The sequence below is a fragment of the Python bivittatus genome, unplaced genomic scaffold (genome assembly GCF_059951505.1).
Source record: "Python bivittatus isolate LINGU-HERP-01145 unplaced genomic scaffold, Pbiv_v1 ctg000190_np1212, whole genome shotgun sequence".
Lineage (NCBI taxonomy): Eukaryota > Metazoa > Chordata > Lepidosauria > Squamata > Pythonidae > Python > Python bivittatus.
In genome coordinates, this window is record NW_028277042.1 from 19,527,256 (window position 1) to 19,546,483 (window position 19,228).

The 19,228-nt window shown below is 47.7% G+C and overlaps 1 protein-coding gene across 1 annotated transcript; it reads right to left on the reverse strand.

Moving 5' to 3' along the window:
- Positions 1–936: 936 nt before the first annotated feature.
- On the reverse strand, positions 937–9,509 carry FOXL1 (forkhead box L1). Its single transcript, XM_007427305.4, has one exon. It carries the CDS (start codon positions 8,735–8,737, stop codon positions 7,574–7,576), a length of 1,164 nt encoding a protein of 387 aa, XP_007427367.3. The 5' UTR covers positions 8,738–9,509; the 3' UTR covers positions 937–7,573.
- Between the last annotated feature and the right edge of the window lie 9,719 nt (positions 9,510–19,228).

Below are 19,228 nucleotides of genomic sequence, written 5' to 3' on the forward strand. Positions count from 1 at the left end.
GCTTTGCTGAATGGGCATTGAAGCTGGATTAAAAGTCAAATGTGTTTGCCTGAATGTTATCCACAATGTTTCCTTCTTCCTTGCACTTGCCTCAGTGGCTTGTAATCTGATGGAAAGAAAGAAGTATACGCCAGAAAAATCCACATGACTTTAATCTTGTCGTGGTGTGGGGAAAAGATCCTCTAACAGAACTTGGTGCAAAGCTTTGACAGTCAGATGGATCTGTAAATGTTTGTATCAAGAACAAGATCCTAGGCCTCTAGGTGTGAATCTACCCAACTCTGTTTCCATACCATGATGGTCTTTAAAGACCAGGAAGGGGTTGGACAATCTTCATTCTCCAATCCCTTCCTAACCCAATCATCAAAAGTATGAATTCTTTAAGATCGTTCCTGTCCAAATAGCTAGTAACTACTAAAATACCTGCTCATTCTTCATTTCTTAACATTTATATTCCACCTCTCTTCCTTGTATTTCACTCTGAGCTCACTCTCTTAACCCAGTTGTCTCCTCAAAAAAGTTCTGGAGATGATCAGGGTGGTTGTGATTAACCAAAGTCACCCAATGAACAGCGTGGCCAAATGAAGACATTGAACCAAGATCTCCACCATTCTAATCCCAACTCTAACGTTCTGCTACACCAGTTCACCTTCTTTGAAAGAGCACAGGTTGCCACAGCTTGTGGCCTCTTAATCCAGGTATATCCCAGCCACAATTAACACCCAACATTTCACATCTGAAAACGAGGATGTCACCTCCCGTCTCGCCTTTGCTCCTGCTGTCACCCATGGCCAAAGCTTCTCCGCTGCCAACTGTCTTTGTCTTCAACTGTTGTGCAGCTGCTCTTTTTCAAAGTAGGGCACATTCATAGACCAAAGAAACAGCTGAGATTTTATTTTTAAAAAAGATCCCGGCATGCATCTAGTTGTCCTTCTTATGGAAAAGCTAGGATTAAAACACTTTAAAGTAGCATTTGGCCCATGCATTTTTAATTCTTTCTGTGCATTAAAATAAAGACAATGCATTTCTTTCTATCCAGCACAACATTTAATTTTTGCAGAGAAAATTAGAGAATTTTTTTCCTGAGGAAGGAAGGAAGGAAGGAAGGAAGGAAGGAAGGAAGGAAGGAAGGAAGGAAGGAAGGAAGGAAGGAAGGAAGGAAGGAAGGAAGGAAGGAAGAATACTAACAATAAGAATGAGCAATCTTGCAAACATATTCCAGTGATATAAATACGATACATCCTCATTTTGAGTCCTGGGAACATCACACAATAGATAGTATTCAAATCCAAGAAAGGCAGAAAACTTAAGAGGTAGGAAATTATATTTAAATTATATTTAAGGCGGGCCTGTGTTTAACTTGGTGATCAGATTTTGAGCAAGCTTGATTTAAGGAGTGCTAAAAATAAGCACTGTGCAAAATCTCAATGGGACACCTGTGTTCACAAGTATGCAAGTCTCTTCCTCTGCATCATCGATTATGATCTTGCAAGGACCTTGAGATGCATTTATTTTCACACTGCAGTGTTCGTCGCAGCAGGTAGCAGCAGGTAGATGATCTTAACTGATCTTCAGAAAGCTAACCACAGTCAGACCCAGTTAGAATTTAGACAGGAGATCACTAAGAAATCCAAGAACTGTAGACTATGCTGGGAAAATGATAGGTGGATGGATGGATGGATGGATGGATGGATGGATGGATGGATGGATGGATGGATATCCCAAAGATGTTTATATTGCTGCCAAGAAGCAGCATAGATGTGGCTACCAGACTTCAGGTAGACTTCACCTTTTTCTTTCTTGTGTTCACTCCAGCCAGTTATTGTTCTGTATAGACCTATGTCTCTCCAGTTTTAGGGACAGCCTTGGCAGAACTACAAATCCCATCTGGACTGCTTATCTGGTAATGCCTATATATCACATTCCCCAGCCCAGTTTGGCTTCCCAGTTTTAATTCTCAAAACCTCAGTCCAAACGCTCTTCCAACCTCCCCACACCCCCACTTGCCCTGAGGTCCATGGAAGGGCCCGGTTCATTGCAAATCATTTAGCAATATCTCTGGATGAAGAGCTTGAAACAAGGGAACAGCTTAGACAAGCAGGAACAATTCAGACCACAGGCGGAGGGAAAACAGGCTGGAATATGATTTTCCTTTATGCAACGTTTCTTACTCACAGATTATCTCTTTTGCTCTTTAGGATAAGATCAAATGACCTGCCTGACTAACATCAAGTACATTCTCAGGGGAAAGGGTGGATTTGTGGCTCATTCCTGGCCTGTTTACACAGATCTGATAATATAGTAAATTATTCTCTGCTAAAAATCCAGCATGGGATGACTGGAAGGAAAAAAACACGCATAGAGAAAGAAACGATCGTCCTTTTCTTTGGAAAAAACAGTTTCCTTCATCTGTATTTTTTATCATTCAAAGGGCACTTCGGGAGGAAGGAGAATAGTTAATGTTACATTTTTTACTTTAAAGAGGTGGGTGGCTTTCTCCCACAGAGAAAGCAAGTTAAATTTTGGTGATGGTACTTGTTGCCAAATCTAAGGACACCTTATATTGTTAAATACATTTTCATGGGACTTAAGTATCAGGAAGGGAGGGAGGGAGGGAGGAGGAGGAGGGAAGAAGAAGGAGGAGGAGGAGGGGAGGAGGAAGAGGAAAGAAGGAGAAGGAGAAGGAGAAGGAGAAGGAGAAGGAGAAGAAGAAGAAGAAGAAGAAAGGAGAAGGAGAAGGAGGGGGAGGGGAGGAGGAAGGAAGGGAGGAAGGGAGGAAGGAGGGGGGAGGAGGAGGAGGAGGAGGAAGAGAGATGCTAAGGAGTTTCTTGAACATATCAAGGTATGCCCCTCCCTATCACTAGAACCACTCAGAAGAGAGTCCTTCAAAAGGGAGAAGAGGAGGTTGATCTGTGTTGGATAAGGGATCATCTGGAGAAGGTCTATCTGTGTGGCTGCTAAGAGTCAACACCCACTTGATGGGACCTAATCAATCAGTGGCTTGGAGAAGAAATTAGAAAAATGGACGTTTTGAGTCCTTAAAAGCACCTTACAGTCTTGTTGTCTCCTAAGCACCCGATGTGCTAGCACCGTCCTTTATCCAACGGAGTGTTCGAGCTCTGCTTCTAATCAGCTCAGTCTGTACATTAGTAAATAAACACAAATATTACCAAAACAAATATCCAACAACAATAAACGTTCAATGGCCTTGTGCCCACAGAAACCAAACCAAACTTTACAACACACACACACACCCTGCAAGTTTCCACTGCTTACAGATATGGGGTAACTGATGGATATCTTCTTCTCCTTTTTGGGTAGAGTGTGTCCAACTCTCTTTGGCAGCTCCAAATGTTGCTGTGCTCCCCAAGAGATGTCCCACCCAGCCATTTCTCTGTGAAAATGCCACCTCAGTGTCTGCCATCTCTACTAAAAGATCCCTCGTGCATCAACCGTCTGCTAGAAATAGGATTAGACCCAACACTTCCATATGGGCATGTTTCTCTGCTACCAGTGCCACCTGGAAATGTCCAGGAAGAACGTGTTCCTACTCACCTGCAGCATGGGAAAAGGTGGCAGAAACAGATGGTGTCTGTTCCTGAGACGGGAAGACTAAATAGAGGGAATGGGAGGGGGAAAGGTGAGCCAGCGCTGCAAATCCAGCCGCTCCTCCGTATGGAGTTGTGCCCCGCTGGATCCCCCCTTGGCCTGCATGGTGGGTGGGCAGCACACATGCCCAACCTCTGACTCCTTTACTTCATCTTAGGGTTGGAAGGGCTGATCGATGATCCCTGGTGTGGAATCGTTTTCTCAGAGCTGCCCTCTGAGAAAGGAAGACTTCTTAAAAGCCAGCCTATTCTTACACTGTTTATAACAACTTTTAAGGTCACCCAGCCATCACTGGGGTACCCCTGCTGCCCAAAGGACAGAGAGGTGGCTGGATGGCTCAGGAAGATGTGATCAGTTACTGGGGAGGAAACAGCCACACTTACTCCATCCTTAAAATGCTCTTTTGGACCTTGTCCCTCTCTGCTAATCAGAGGTAATGAAGCAATGGGCCTCCAGATGTTGGTGAACCCCATCACACTCAGCAGCATGACCAACAGAGCTGGGAGTGAAATGTACCTACACGCAACTGAAATAAATATATAGCCTTCTGCCGGCATTCCTTGTTTTCTGCAATCATCACCACCACCACCACTACCATATCCTCTGCACTTTGGTCTCTGAAATATAACGCTTGAGGTTTTGAATTTGATTTTTAATGTATTGAAGCAAGCTGGTCAGAACTATCAGCAGAATGACTGCAGCAAATCCACAATTCTTGACTCCCAATTATTCACTCACCCCAGCAACAAAAGCATCCCGTCCTGCTGTAAATTATTCTGCTGAAATGAAAGATTGGAGTCACTAGGAGGGTTCACACCACACACTGAACTCTAATTCAAGATGGCCAATCCAACTGTTGGGTTCACATCATATGTTATGCCCCATTCAATAAAACATGGATTGGGGATCATTGTGATGGTTTGCTCATACCACAGGTTAAGACAATGTCTGGGTTCCCACCGAATTGCACAACCTCATTTTAGCCTGCAAACTTGGGTTGCTGTTTGGGTTCCTGTTATTTTCTGCTTTCTTCAAACCAAAGCTGGATTAATATGTTTGGAAGAAGAACCAGAAGGGTGAGGTGTCAAGTTCAAAATATAGGTACACAACTTTTTAAAAAGTGTATCTAGGAGAGAGAGAGAGGCCAGAACCAATCTCCCTCTAAGCCCACTTTCTCAAATATAATAGTATATTTGTTTAACATCAGGGACCACATTAGACAGGCAATTGTCTCCCATCTGCCTTTTGATGAACCATAATATGCTTCCTCTGAGAGGAAATATCATCTTTGAAAGGCCCCATAGCAAGTCAGGGGAGGGAGGGAGGGAAGAAGAGAGGGTGGGAAGAAAGAAGGAAAGGATGGGCGGGAGAGAAGGAGAAGGAGAAGGAGAAGGAGAAGGAGAAGGAGAAGGAGAAGGAGAAGGAGAAGGAGAAGGAGAAGGAGAAGGAGAAGGAGAAGGAGAAGGAGAAGGAGAAGGGTGTTCAGGTGCTGGAGGTTTCTCTTCTTGGAGACAAACATGGCCAGCATTGGACTGAGTTGCAAGCTAAATAAGCTGACATTGTAGGAGTTCCCCAATCTTTCAGGAGACTACTTCAATATTCTGAGCTAGGAGCTACAGGACTGTGGTGGACCTGGGAGCCTCTGGAACTACAGAAAAAAAGTTAAGAGCCAAAGGGGGCCTAGGTGTATGTATATGACATTGGGCAGTTTAAACAAAGAAATGGTTGATGAATGGGGCTGAGTTTTGGTTAGGAGGCCAGCTTCAAATTAGGTGGGAGGGTTTTATCTATCTATCTATCTATCTATCTATCTATCTATCTATCTATCTATCTATCTATCTATCTATCTAACTATCTATCCATCCATCCATCCATCCATCCATCCATCCATCCATCCATCCATCCAATTTATATGGCTGTCCATCTGCCAGAAGGAACTCTGGGTGTCTTTTAGCTGTTGTGTGTTTGAGGCTCTCACACTCCATGGGAAGCCAAACTTTCACACGTTTATAGGCATTCACAGGAATTTTCCAGTAGGAAGGCCAAGCTGTATGGTTAAGATAAACCAGGTTGTCACTGCTGCTATGGGTTGGGCAAGAAGGCTCCATCCACAGGGTGTTTTTCAAACTGGGCAGTGAAATAAAGCAGAAGCAAGACTGAAGTCCTGACAATGGCTGGATCATACAGAATAAGACCATATTATAAGTTTATTATATATTATAAGTTTATAAGTGTATATAAACTAGAATGGCAGCACCTAGCCAACCGCTGCTGATTACAAAACATGAAGCAGGTTGAGACCTGGTTAGTCTTAGATGGGAGACAGTCACGATTCGCCTGGAAAGTTGAGAAAAACTTCCTGAAAAAAGTTGGTCGCAAAAGTCTTCCACTTTGTTGCCAAGAAAACTGAATGGCTGAACCCAAGTGGTCACCAAGGCTCAAGACGAATTTGAAGGAGACTTTACCTTTTAATCTGGAATGGGGGGCAGCCGTCCCCTGATCGGCAATCCTTCCCACCTTTCCTGGGCTGTCAGTCCTACTGGAGCCAGTGACCAAGATCTAAAACCATGAAGACTGCCAACCTGAAGTGGCTGCAAAGGCGGGATTCTGAGAAGAATCAACTAGCTCCTTGTAGCCTATGTGTGGCCCACAACAGAAAGCTACATGACCATTATTCCAGCATTATCCTTGCCTAATTTAGCCCTTTAGAATCCCCTCCCCATCACTCTTTTGCCAGTTGATCCTCATCTCTATTCTTCCCATTCCTGATTTAAGAAATCATCTAAGATGGCGAAGTAAACAAAAGAGTTTATTCTCATAGGCTTTACTTGCATCCCAAATCCTTCTGAAAATGGGTGTTTTTTTATTTTTTTAAAAGGTAAAGACATATGTCAACTCATATACAGAAAAAGCCTCCTTTTAGAGCGAGAATAAGATATTGCTTTTTATGTAGGTTAAGATAAAATATTTTTTTAAAAAAGAGAGAGAGACAGAGAGAGAGAGAGAAAGCATGGCTGGCTATTGCTGTAAAGCTCCCTGCCAAACTGTGAGTCTGTTAGTGTGGTCCATTGCTTAATTAATGATTCTAATAAGGGGCACTGGAGCATGGCCAGCTTTTTAAAAAGGCACTGGGAGTGATGTTTTTTCTCTAAGCAAAGGCACAGTATTGAAGCCGGATTGCAAATCAACAGCTTCAGGAACAAACGGTGGGAAAAGTCAACCCCCAGAAGCCCCAGAGGTTGAGCTTCTGAAGAAAGAAATGCCTTTTGCCACGATTGATACTATCTGTAAAATCAGGACCGCTTCGAAGCCTGTAACAGTTATCCGTTGCAGAACAAGCCGCCCTCCTTTCTGCGCAAAAGCATTAAAGCCCTATTTTTTATTCCAGAGACCATCCAGTCGGGCCCGTTCCAAATTTCAGAGGCCACTGGAATGGGGCAAAAATAGGAGGGTGAAATGTGAAAAAGGCGAAGTTTAGCTACTCCAAACGTCCTACAAGGCTCTGTTTACTCGGGGGGGGGGGGAGCCCCGTTTCTTCCCGTGAGATTCACTTCCAGGATCGCAAGCAGGTTTACTGTATTCGGAAGGAAGTTCCACTCTTGCCCCTCCTGGTAAGTGGGCACAGGCCGGGCTTACAGCCCCAGAAGTTCTCGGCCGGGCAAGCCAGTAAGCTCCAACCCGCGGATCTGGTGGCGCGATCCGCAGAGCAATTGAGCCGCCTTTGATAGCCCCCTCCGGGCCGAAGCCGAGTCCTCGCGAAAGAGCGGGGCAGAACGGACGGTCTCGAGGATCAAGAAAAACTTGGGAGGTGGCCCGAGCGCCGGCCGGGCTGCTGACTCGAGTTGGGCTTGCACGTGGGAACCCCCCTTCCAGCGGGCTCCCGGAAAGACGGACCTCACTAGGCGGGGAGCCTTGCAGTGCCGCGCCCAGGCGCGCCCGACCCCGCGCTCCGATCTGCAGCGCTCTAGAAATGAAAGACCGTCTCCGGGAAGCGGAGCGGCAGGTAGGACAGGAAGGGGATCCCCAGCTGGTAGAACCGGCCTTGAAGGTGGGACTCCAGCCCCAGGGAGGCGTGGAAAGCTGGGCGCGCTTCGCTGCTCCCGGCCGGCCCGCAGCTGCCCACCAGCTGGCCCAGTTTGGAGACGCCCGCGCCGGGCTCGCCTTTGGCCGGCGCCGCCCGCACCTTCCTCGCCAAGATGCTCTCGATGCTGAAGTTGCGAGGCTTGCCCGAGCTCCTCGCGGCGCCCGGGTCGGCCCGGCTGGCCGCGGGGGCGGCCGCCCGCGGCGCCGCCTCGGGGCTCTGGATCAACCTGGCGGCCGCGGGCGCCCAAAACCGCGCAGCAGCGCCCTCCCCAAGGCAGAGGGCTCGGTCCTCCGCGGGGGGCGCGGCGGGGCGCGGCGGGAAGAGACCCTCTGGGGACCCCCGGAGGGGCCGCTCGGCGGGGCCCGCCGGGGGGGCTTGCCCCCTGGCCGCTGGGGCCGCCAGCCGCATCCGCGCGTCCCGCTCCTCGCCGCCTTCCTCCTCCTCTTCCTCCTCCTCCTCCTGCTCCTCCCGGCTCGGCTGCCACTCCTCCTCCGCGCCGGGCTGGAGGGGGAGGCGGGGGCGCTGCTGGCGGCGGGGGTTCGGGAGGCGCCTCTTGGGGGCTTCCCCGGGGGCGCCCTCCTGCTCGGGCCCGGCCTCGTCCGCTGCCGGCGGGCCGCCGCGGGCTTTCCTCTTCCTGCGCCGGTAATTGCCGTGTTCGAACATGTCGTTGCAGCGCGGGTCCAGCGTCCAGTAGCTGCCCTTGCCCGGGCGGCCCTTCTCGCGGGGCACCTTGACGAAGCAGTCGTTGAGCGAGAGGTTGTGGCGGATGGAGTTCTGCCAGCCCTGCTTGTTGTCGTGGTAGAAGGGGAAGCGCTGCATGATGAACTGATAGATGCCGTTGAGCGTCACCTTCTGCTCCGGCGCCTGCTGGATGGCCATGGCGATCAGCGCGATGTAGCTGTAGGGGGGCTTCTGCGGGGAGTCCTGCCTGGGCAGCGCCCCCGCCGCCGGGGCGAAGCCCAGCGCCCCGGACAGGGCTCCCCTCTCGGCCCCGTAGAGGTAGACCATCGCGGCAGGGAGCTGGCTGGGGTAGAGCTGGCTCATGGCAGGTCCGGAGTCACTCCAGCTTTGGCTCCGGTGCGCGGCAGCTAGGGCCCAGGAAAGGGGGCGCCTCCCCAGGCCTCCCCGGAGCCGCCTGCGCTGGGGACACTGGCGACGGCGCGTCCTCGCCTCTCTCGCGCCGGCGCTGCCTCTGCCCCAGCTTCATAGCGCGCTTTTTTTTCCCCCAAAAGCGGGGAGGGGAAAAAAAAAGAAGAAGAAAAAGAGGAGGAAGAAGAAGAAGAAGAAGGGGGTGGAGGAAACGTGAAATGCTTGTTGTAAGTTTGCGATTCTGTGTTGACTTAGCGCTGGAAAAGAAATGGGCTCCGATAAACAGCCGCGGAGCGCGCCTCAGCCCACCCACATTAATTAACATTTGCCTGCGAAGACTGCAGCCCTTCCACGTGGCTCGGCGCGGAGCAACCGAGGGGGGCCCTCCCCCGCTTTCGCCCCTTCATTTGTTTATAGCATTAGTCTGTTGATAAGTCTGACCACCCAAGTCGAATCAAGCTGTGTTTATTTGGAAAAATTTCCGGGCACCCAATATATAAACGCACCGATCTGATGTTTGAAAATCTCACGTCCAACCCGCCTCCTCGCCCGGGCCCTCCCCCGACCCTTCTGTGCGCACCGCCTCCTGGCTTGGTCCTTCCAGTGCCCCGCCGCCCTCGGAGGCTGGAAGCTGGAAGAGAGAGATGCAGTCGCTGCTGCTGGGCGTTGGAAGGCAATGGAGAAGGCCCTTCCTTCCTTCCTTCCTCCCTTCCTTCCTTCTTTCTCTTCCTCCCTTCCTTCCCTCTCTCTCTCCTTCCTCCGTCCCTCCCTCCCTTTCTCCTTCCTTCCTTCCTTCCTTCCTTCCCTTCCTCCCTCCCTTCTTTCTCTTCCTCTCTTCCTTCCTTCCCTCTCTCTCTCCTTCTTCCCTCCTTCCTCTCTTTCCTTCCTTCCTCCCTCCCCCCTCCCTCCCTCCCTCCCTTCTCATCCGGAAAGTTTTGCCCACTCCAACCCCCACCCCAACCCTGATAAGGCTGGTATCCTAAACCAAACCTCTTTAGGACATCCAAGAAAACCTCTGCTGCTTCAGGTCAAACATCTCTCACCCAGGAACCAGGTTTTTTTCAAGAGCGGACAGCAGCCCGCAGGTTTCCTGAAAAGCCTTCCCTTGTACCCCCTGCCTCCCAAAATGATACTTGCCTCGGCCACCCCCATGCTTCCATTCGCCCACGGGGCCTGCCAGTGGCACCTCCTTTGGCCATCGGTCTTGGCCCATGGAAGTCCTCGGGGCCAAGGTCCCCAACTGCATCCCAAGGAAGCCCAGATTCCCCACTTGGAAGGATTTCCTTTCATCTGCCCAAAAGTTTCCGAGAAGAATCACCCTCTCTTCTCCTTCCCTTTCCCTTCCCTGAGCGGGAAAAACTGGGTTAATTGCTAACACACCTCCGTTATGGAACTTGCAGTTTGACGCATGCATTTATCTGGAAGCACCCCCACTGAAATTGTGACTGGCTTATTCCCCTGTAGCTTCTGGTCCTTTGCTTGTTTATAATCCCCCAAATGCTTGCAGTTAGCTAATTAGTTAATTAACACTGTTTATTTCTATGGAGAAAACCCCACCAAATGCTTTCATTGATACCCAACACCAAAGGCGTTCTAGCTCATGCGTGCAAAGATACTGTCTGCTCTGGGCATTTTCCAGTGTTTTTGCAAGCAAACCAACTCCCACCCTTCCTCTTCTCCAGTTTGGCTTCTCAATTAGCCAACTGGGCTTCTCTACATCCTACTACTCTTCCCATTATGATACTCTAAATCAGTGTTTCTCAAACTTGGCAACTTTAAGACATGTGGACTCCCCATGCTGGTTGGGGAATTCTGGGAGTCAAAGTCCACATGTCTTGAAGTTGCCAAGTTTGAGAAACACTGGTCTAAAGCATATAAAAAGGAAAAGATTGTGGGAATATCTGTGGATTGCAATGAACAGCGTGGTTCCCCTCCCCACCCCACCCCCCAGTTCATCCAATGCACTGTCAATGGTATTAAGCTAGATAGGAATTCCCCACCCTGGATGTACAACCCACGAATCTCACATTGCAAAGTGTCTCTAATAGAGCTGAGCCAACTCAAGAATGTCTCATTCCATGTTGGAGAACATCAGTTGAAGTCCCTTTGCACCCAGAACTTCAATGAGTGCATCTGACATTTTACTCCAACTTTTTCTGTTATTTCTTTTGTGTGCTCTCATGTAGTGGTCGTTTTATTCAGCCTTCCCCAGCCTATTCTCCCATCTCTTGGGAGTTTCAATCTGACATTTAAGGAAAAGCACCCCGTTGGAGAAGATTGTCTGAACCCCTTGAAGGAAGACTGTGATTTTTAAAAAAATAATTTCCTGGTTTTAAACTGTTTCTCAAAGAGCCCCCATTGTATTTGGACAGAGGCAGGACAAGGGTCTGGTGGTTGGAGCTATTCGCTTCAAACAGAATTGGGAGATCAGTCGTGCAAAAGTTTGTTTGCTCCTTCTTGGCATCGTAGGAGGAGAGACGTCGTGGTCTGCGGTAGCCAAAAATGAGGAGTCTGGTGGCACTCTTTGGTAGAACTGGTTATCTGGAAAAGATGCCAGGAGACTTCTCATTTTTGTCTCATTCTTGTGTCTGCTGTGAGTCGGCCTGCTGGTGCTAATAAAACACGCACAGTGAAGGATCCCTCAGTGCAATGTCTATTTCACTTTCTAATCAACTTCGATGACAGTTGCATGTGGCCAAAACAGCAAGAGGGAGAGATCCAGAGCACTTTTTAATGCACTTTTATATATATATATACATAATTGCCAGGCTGGCATCTGGAGTATGTCAGCTGTAAACGCTCTGTGTGCCAGCTAAAAAGTGTGAAGCGTCCTGTCTTGAATAGGCTATTTATTTTAGCAGCCATATTCAAGCCACGCAGATGGGAAATAGCAAAGGGTCTTGTGTCACTGCAAAAATGAACCGATTTGTTATTGCACACATTTTCATGGATCACACTCCATTTCATCAGGCATAACAACAAATCCTAATTTGTGTTTCTATGGCCTATGTAGTAAAAGAACTCTGCTTTCAGGTTTGAATGGTTTGAGCTAGATTTCACCAGGAATATTCCTTCCAGGAAAGTGCAATGTTTTTCCAGCCAGGTGCCTCACTTGGTTTTGGAGAAACAGGACAGTTTCACTCCAAAAACTGGGCAAGGACAAAATGAACAGCATCAGAAACAACCTGGATGTAAGGTAATATTAGTTTAATTTTTGCATTTAATACAATCGCTCCCCAAAGAGTGATCATTTTCACATTCAGCCGCTGTAAGAGAAAAGACAAGTCAGCTGCAGTTTTGGAGGAGGTCCTTCTAGAAAGGCTCCAGATATCCCTCCCTTAATGAATGCTGAAAAGTCTTCAAGTTAATGAGATCAACATGATTTCAGGCTTTATGGAGTCATGAAAAAGCCTTTCGTTTCAGGCATCCTACCCCCGCATTTGAAAGCTAGAAATCCTAGGGTGCCTGAGCTGAAAGCCATACCTTGAAGGAGATGGGAATTGGATTTGTACTTTGGAAGGGAAGTCATGCTCTGGAAATACATTCCCGTTGATGATTCTCACTGGAAAGACAGCAATATTGACCAGTGTTCAGGAGAGGCCAGTGGCCTTTCTCACATGATACCTTCCAGCCTAGAGGAAGAACCTGGTTTACTCATGGGCTTACCTACACTTTGCATCAGCCATTCATCCCATTAGTCCCGTGGACTGGCACCTCCATTCATATTTCCCTGAGATCATCCTCTGAACTTTCAGCTGATAGGTAGCTATAGGCAAAATAGGTAGCTATCAGAGAAAAGGATCTTTCTGGTGGAGGTGTCCCTCCATGGAACAACCAAGGAAACTCACCTGGTATCTCCATTACATTCATTTTCCATGCCAGGGGAACTTGTCCCATTCTTAAAAAGAGTCTAGTCTGAAGACTCTTTTAGTTTTGATTTCGCCCTGCTTCTGTTGTGCTGTTTTTCTAGCTAGGTTTGCTTTATTCCTTATAGGTTCTTGGGTTTGCTTTCTGTTGTATCAAATTGCTTGACTTTTCACAGTGTTTCTCCCTCATTGTACACCCGCCCAAGAACTCTGCCCTCAAAGTGGCAACATCACTCTGTCAAGCCATACAGGGAGACTGCTCTGCCCTGCACCTGTTGAACAGGGGCAGAGTAGTCGCCTTGGGGTTGCTTTCAACCCTAAAATAAGCACCATGGAGAACAGACTTTGGGGATCCACTCAAATGCCACTTCCCATCTTTACTGCTCCCAGGTCAATCCTGGTTCTTCAGGTGAGTGAGCAAGTCGCTCTCCCACAGCGTATTTCCTGGGATTAGCGACTGTGGGTGAGCAAGTGGGCAGGAACAATAACAGTGAGTCTGTTTAGGGGAAGATTGCCCCCACCCCAAACAAGCAAAACAGCTTGAAACCAGCATCCCTTATGCATCTGTACACATGGGGGTCCTGGCGATCAGTCATTCGGCCTTGACTCGTTACAACAAACACAGCTTCTCAACTCTCTTTTCAAAAAAACTTTTACAGTATTTGGTTTTTAAGGGGAACCAGTGAGCCTCAGTAGGAGGGCTGAATAAAATAATCATTTTGCTAATAAAAAATGGAACATGGCAAAAAAAAAAAAAAAACTGGGGTCATCTAGACTGTAGGACTGCAATTAGGAGCATCCACAAGAAGAAGGCTCAAAAACGTCAGGATCGCCACTGTGCTCATAAGATCCAAGCCTCGCCCTTTGTTTGCATGTATCAATGGGCAGGGCTTGGATTGTGTGGGCACAACTGCCATATTGACTTTTTTGACACATGCATGCATCCTTGACTATGCTGGTTGGAATTGATGGGAGCCAGTCAGGTGAATCAGAAACTCCCCATTCCTGACGCAGATGCTCAGAAATGCAGTATTCCATGTGCCTGGGACGTATCCAATCCATATAAAGGAAACCAAAGATGGAATCCAGAAACTCTTGGTGTTCACTTGCAGGGTGGATCTTATCCCCAGCTAAACAGCTTCCTAAAACAATGGGATTATCCACAACCAGCCTGAAGGGATCAGTCTGAAAGTTTAGCAGGTTCTCTCAACTCAGAAAGTCAGAATAGTTCCTGACAGTAGTCCAGCCTAGCCACCACATCCTAAACCATCCTTTCCTTTTCAAGATACATTTTCTGCAACCAGATTTTTTCACTTGCTTGTTTGTTTAATGAGGTCTGTCCAGCAGACTGAGCCTCCCTAGGTAAATTCATCTTCCCATTCAGCTTACTTGTAAATATGAAGAGGAGGGCTTGGCAACCCGTGAAAACCATGGTGACGTCACAGGCATCATACTGTCACACAAATGATATGAATTATGTAATTTTGCACAATTCATATTATTTAGGGTAGTGCCAGGATGCAGATAATGGCATTTGTCCCACAGAAGAATGTTAGATCTTAAGGCCAGTTTTGGGGAATCACCCCTTTTGGTGTACCTTTCTGTCTGGATTCAATTCAAACCTGACCTGGAAATCAACATTTTGGGGCCAGGACTCCTCTATCCTTTGAATGAAAAAAAGTAAGTTATGGGTTCATCCCTTTTTCCTCCCCAAAGACAGGGGTTGTTTGAGGGGTAGAGTACAGCTGGTTGCCTCAAATGCATCTGGGCAGTGTTTACACCACTGGCTTCTTCTCATGGACAGAGACAGTGTGCTAGCTGAACTTTTCCTGGGCCTACCTTGGAGGAGATTCAAAGACGCAAGGGTGCATAGTTGTCAAGAGAAGTTGAACCAGGGTGAGAGGGAAAGATGGAAGCAATGGCCACAGCCCCAGAGTATAAGCCATGGTGCTGGGGTGGGGTGAAAATTGGACTCCCAAAAATTGAGAGGGCACCAGGTCGATGACCCTTGATTTGTGGCAACCACTTTCCCCACCACCAGCAGCCCATCCATTTCTAGTTTCTGAGTTTCTTCTTCTTATATGAGAAAGTATTTTAGCATCCTATTCCTCCTAACCTCAAACTGGCCAGCTCATGACATTGTAAACTCATGTTTACGCTCCATCCCAAGTTCTGGTTAACAACGGTGGATTTTTAAAACATGCCTTCACTTCGGAAAGTCAGTTTCATCTTCAACAACAAGTGCCAGTAAGGAAGATGTCATTAAGGGGTTGTTGGCCTTGTGGCTGAGAACATTTCAAGGCAACCAGATGATGAGCAACGAAGGATCTCCAAGTTCATGTTCCCATTCAGCTTTGAGTGACCTTGGGCCCAGCGTTACCATCCCTCAGCCTAACTCCTCCTAAGGTTGTTGAGAAGATAAATTTGGTCTAGTGGGGGGAAAACGTGTGTCTTGCTTTGAGCATGAGATTAAAATCCCATCAGTAAATTATCTTAAAGGGGTGCTTTGATTGCTGTCAATGCTGAAAGCAACCAAGTGTCTCCTAACTTGAAGAAGCCACATGGCCTTGTCTGGTTCCATCTTGGCCACCCAGCAGGCAATTTTTCTCTCCCCAGCCTTCTCTCCTTTCTCTTCTCCATGCAAAGGAAATGCAAGGAAAGTGGTATCATATGTGTTTGACATTCAGTGTTATGCTATAATCCAAACCTTTTGTGTGGGGAGAAGGGGAAGGTATCCTTGATGGCATTTGAGGACAGATTATTTTTAATTTTTTTTTAATTACCTCCATTCTGGGGTCATTCAGGGATGGGAAGCCCCCAAACGTCATTAAAAAGGGAACGCTTAGCAAACCCCCAGATGAGGCTGAGTATTTGTGATCTCCAGCCTGTTGCTTTACATTATGTACTTTCCTGTTTACAAGAAAGAAAGGGATTTACAACAACTTTACAAGAGCACACAGCTGGCTGGTGATTATATAAGGCATTTGGGATGGTTGGTTTTTGTATAAACGTTTGGTGGGCCTGATATTTATCTCTGTTTTTATTTACTGGCGTCATAGGTTACTTCAAAGATTGTTGCAATTCAGAAAAAAAGGTGTGCGTGTGGGTTTGTGTGTCTGATGGGGGGGACGACAAAGGATTCTACGCACGCATCCATTCACTCTGTGCACCCTTCGGCCTTCCCCTTCTCTGTCACATCTTCTCAAGCCCGGCCATAACTCGAGAAAGGTGTAAGATATGGCATTCCAAAATCTCCCCGGTTGAAAGCGTCAAGTTACTAGTCCCTTTAGAACTCCCAAACTCTCTACTTTTTGGACTGAAAGCCACTGGGCTAAATCTCCTGAAAAACCAAAGATACTTTGCTCGAAGGCAGCTGAAAGTGTGAATCAGCAGAAACGCTTCCTCTGCCAGGAGCTGTGCAAAATATAGTTATTCGTTTATTGACCAAACACGCATGCCGCTGCAATTAAAAGATTCTCGGTAAACTCACAAAGCGAAGAACGACAGTACCCTGCACTATATGGCTTCCTAAAATGGAAATGATATTTCTTGCCCCTCATATCAAGAGCCAGGCTTAAGAAAATTTGCAGCAGAGATAAAGCCTTCTCTGGGAGGCTTAAAAATACAGTAAGAAAGTAAATACCGTAATTCAGGCTCTGCCCAGAATCAGGCGGTCGTTCCTCCCTTTCCTTGACCGCACCCAGCACATTTCTCTCAGTCCTTGACTTGAGTGTCATGTCTGAAAGAAAGACCTACCAGCCACAGGTTGTTGAATGGAACTTCCATGTACAAGAGGAGTTACCGTTTTATCCCCTACTGGCTGCAAGAAAAAGTATTCTGCCTGTAATTTAGGCAAGAGCGCAACTATCTGGTATATAAGTAGAATAAGTAAACTTAGAAAAAGGGAAAACATAATCCTAAAGATGAAGAAGATGAGATATGGGGATTGTTGCCCAAGACAGAGAACAGGGAAGCTTGGTTTTTAACTCCAGATGGCTCCGATCTGCCTCTGGTTAACTTCTACCTCCCAAGGTTGTTGTGAAGATAACATTGAAGCGATGAATGTCGTTCTGAGTTCCTTGACGGAGCAGCAGGATTTTGACCAAAATAAACATTCCCTGCCTACATTGTGTTGGGCTGTTCTTCCTGTTTACCTGCTAGTGTGTTTTACATTTTAGCATTATTTAGAAAGGCTGTGGATTCCAGTTGCTAATGTTTGTTGATTGTGTTGATAGCAGCTCTTTTGTTACAACGTGGAATGCTCCTGGGCAGAGAAGACTTTTGCCTTTCATGGATATGTGGAAACATTTAAATAAACCTCAACGTCCCATATCTTCTATATATCTCCATCTTTTTTCAACTATCATACCAGCATTGCCCCAGAACAACTCATTTAAACCTGTGAGAATGTTTTAACATAAGTTAGGTGAACAGAGCACTCCTTTTGCATAGCAAAATTATATTTGCAAAACTTGCATAACCTTTGAGATCCCACTTGGATATCCTTAAGTTTTGCCACAGCACAATGTGTGAAAAGGCCCTATGGCTTTTATCATCGTTTCCAGCTGGGCTTAGTTTGACTATCACAATTTGTGGGAATGAACTAAATGTTTCTGAAGCCACTCAGTTAAAAAGTGCCAGGAGAGGGACCAATGTTATGCCAACTGTGAAACAGAGATTTTGCATTCAAGATAGGCATTATTGACTTATTCTTTCACCAGAATTTGATCCAGCCAGCCAAATCTTGGCCCCTGTGATTTCCAAAAGTAATTACATTGGGAGCTAACCAAGTAATTAGTAGGTAGAGTTCCAGAATCTTTCTCCAACCTTGGCCATCATCTCCTGCAGGGAAAGGCCGGTGACCACCAAAGGACCCTTTTGTCTGTCCTGTTTAGTCCCAAGCATCTTCAAATAAAACTGGGAAAGGTTGTGTCTGAAATCCCACCATGGCTGCCAATTGTTGCAAGGCTCCCATAACATGCACCTCATAACATAGCTTGCTTTTAGCTTCCTGTATAATGTGAGCCCAGCTAAATGTGGTTTGTTTAATAAATCATGCTTAAACAAAGTATGGCTTGTTTTGGTGCATGAGCTCAGGGGGGAGTCAGCCCCACTGGAACAGGTAAGCACAGCACTGCTTTGACTTCGCATCTTCCCATTTAGGACACTAAAACAAAGCGTGCAGTTGTCTATTTTTGATTTGGTCATTCTTCTGGTGTTTGCATTTAGCACGGAAGCCCTTTGAGGACTCCTGTTTTATTCTTGTTTCTTTGCAAACAGTCAAGACACACACACACCCTAAAAAAAGTAAAAATTGCATTGAGATTCTCCGTTGGAACCACAATAAAAACTTCTTTCAAGGTGAAACTCATGATCTTTATTTTCATACTGATCTCATCAAGCCCAGAGAACTGCAAGTAAAAGTACTGTATGTAAAAACATCTCCCTCTCCATCCCTCTTCATTCTGGGAATTTTGGGGGGGATCCAGGACTTCATTTGGGTAACCACTGACATTATCTATTTTACTTTTCTCTCTCTCCCCCCCCCCCCCCCCGCCCCCAAATCCCCTCAAACTCAAAAGAAAAATGCATGCTTCTTCTCTGCTGAAAAGGAGAACTGATTTCCCATCAGGTGCCCAGCAAGGGAGCAAGAGATCACGTGGGCATCCGTTTCATTTCTCCTACCCTTGGAATGATTCTTGCCCTGAAACTGGAGTGAACTTGGCTGGACAGGGACCAGAGTGTTTCCAGACCCCAACCAGGAGGGAGTGAAGTGCGGGACCCTGGGCCGTTCCCCATTCCCCCATCACGCTGCCCACAAACGAGCTGAGCGATTTCGCCTAGCCTAGGAGGCCCACCGATGCGCTCTTCGTGGTCTGTTAACAATTCAAGGTGCCGAGGGTATCTGCAGGGGCATGGTCAAAAAAGTCAACCTAGCAGCTACAGGTCCATCGAAACAGGTGGGCCTTCCAGCGCCTCCTCGGGGCTGCAGGTTGACTTTCTTGACCACGCCCCGCAGACCCCTCTTCAATCGGGCTGGGCAAAGACGCGCAACGGGGTGCCACCAGCTTCCCTCCTGGCTAAGCCGGTCGCAGGCCGGCGTGTCCCCCTTTCTCTGCCCGCGGCCTGCATCGGTCCACCCAGCCCGGGGGAGATCCGCGGAAGCCGCGGGCCAGAAAGTGCGGGACGACCTGAAAGAGGCGGGCGCGCAGCCCTGCCGAGGAAGCCGCGAGGAAGCCCACCTATTTCCGGACGCCGTCCCTGGGGATGACAGGCGTCTCCTGAGATGCGCGACAAAGCCGGCTGCAGCAGAAGGGAAAGACCCGGGTTTTTTCAGAGGAAGCCAGAGGGAACCCCGCCAAGCCCTTGAAACGAATGGCATTTCTTTTCCTAAGGAAAGCCAGATCGTCCCCCCGATGGAAACCCGGGCGCGCGGGTTCCGCTCCGCGCGCTCTCGGCCCCGTTTCTTCCAGTTCAATGGTGGGAGCCCCCTCGTTTCTCTCGGGATGAAGACACCCAGAGAGCTGACTGAAGCCGCGGCTGAGCCCCGAGGCGAGGAAACGGGAACAGAAAGACGCTC

What these genes read in the sequence shown, in the direction of transcription:
- FOXL1 (XM_007427305.4), bottom strand. Translation starts at nt 8,737, where the DNA reads ATGAGCCAGCTCTACCCCAGCCAGCTCCCTGCCGCGATGGTCTACCTC.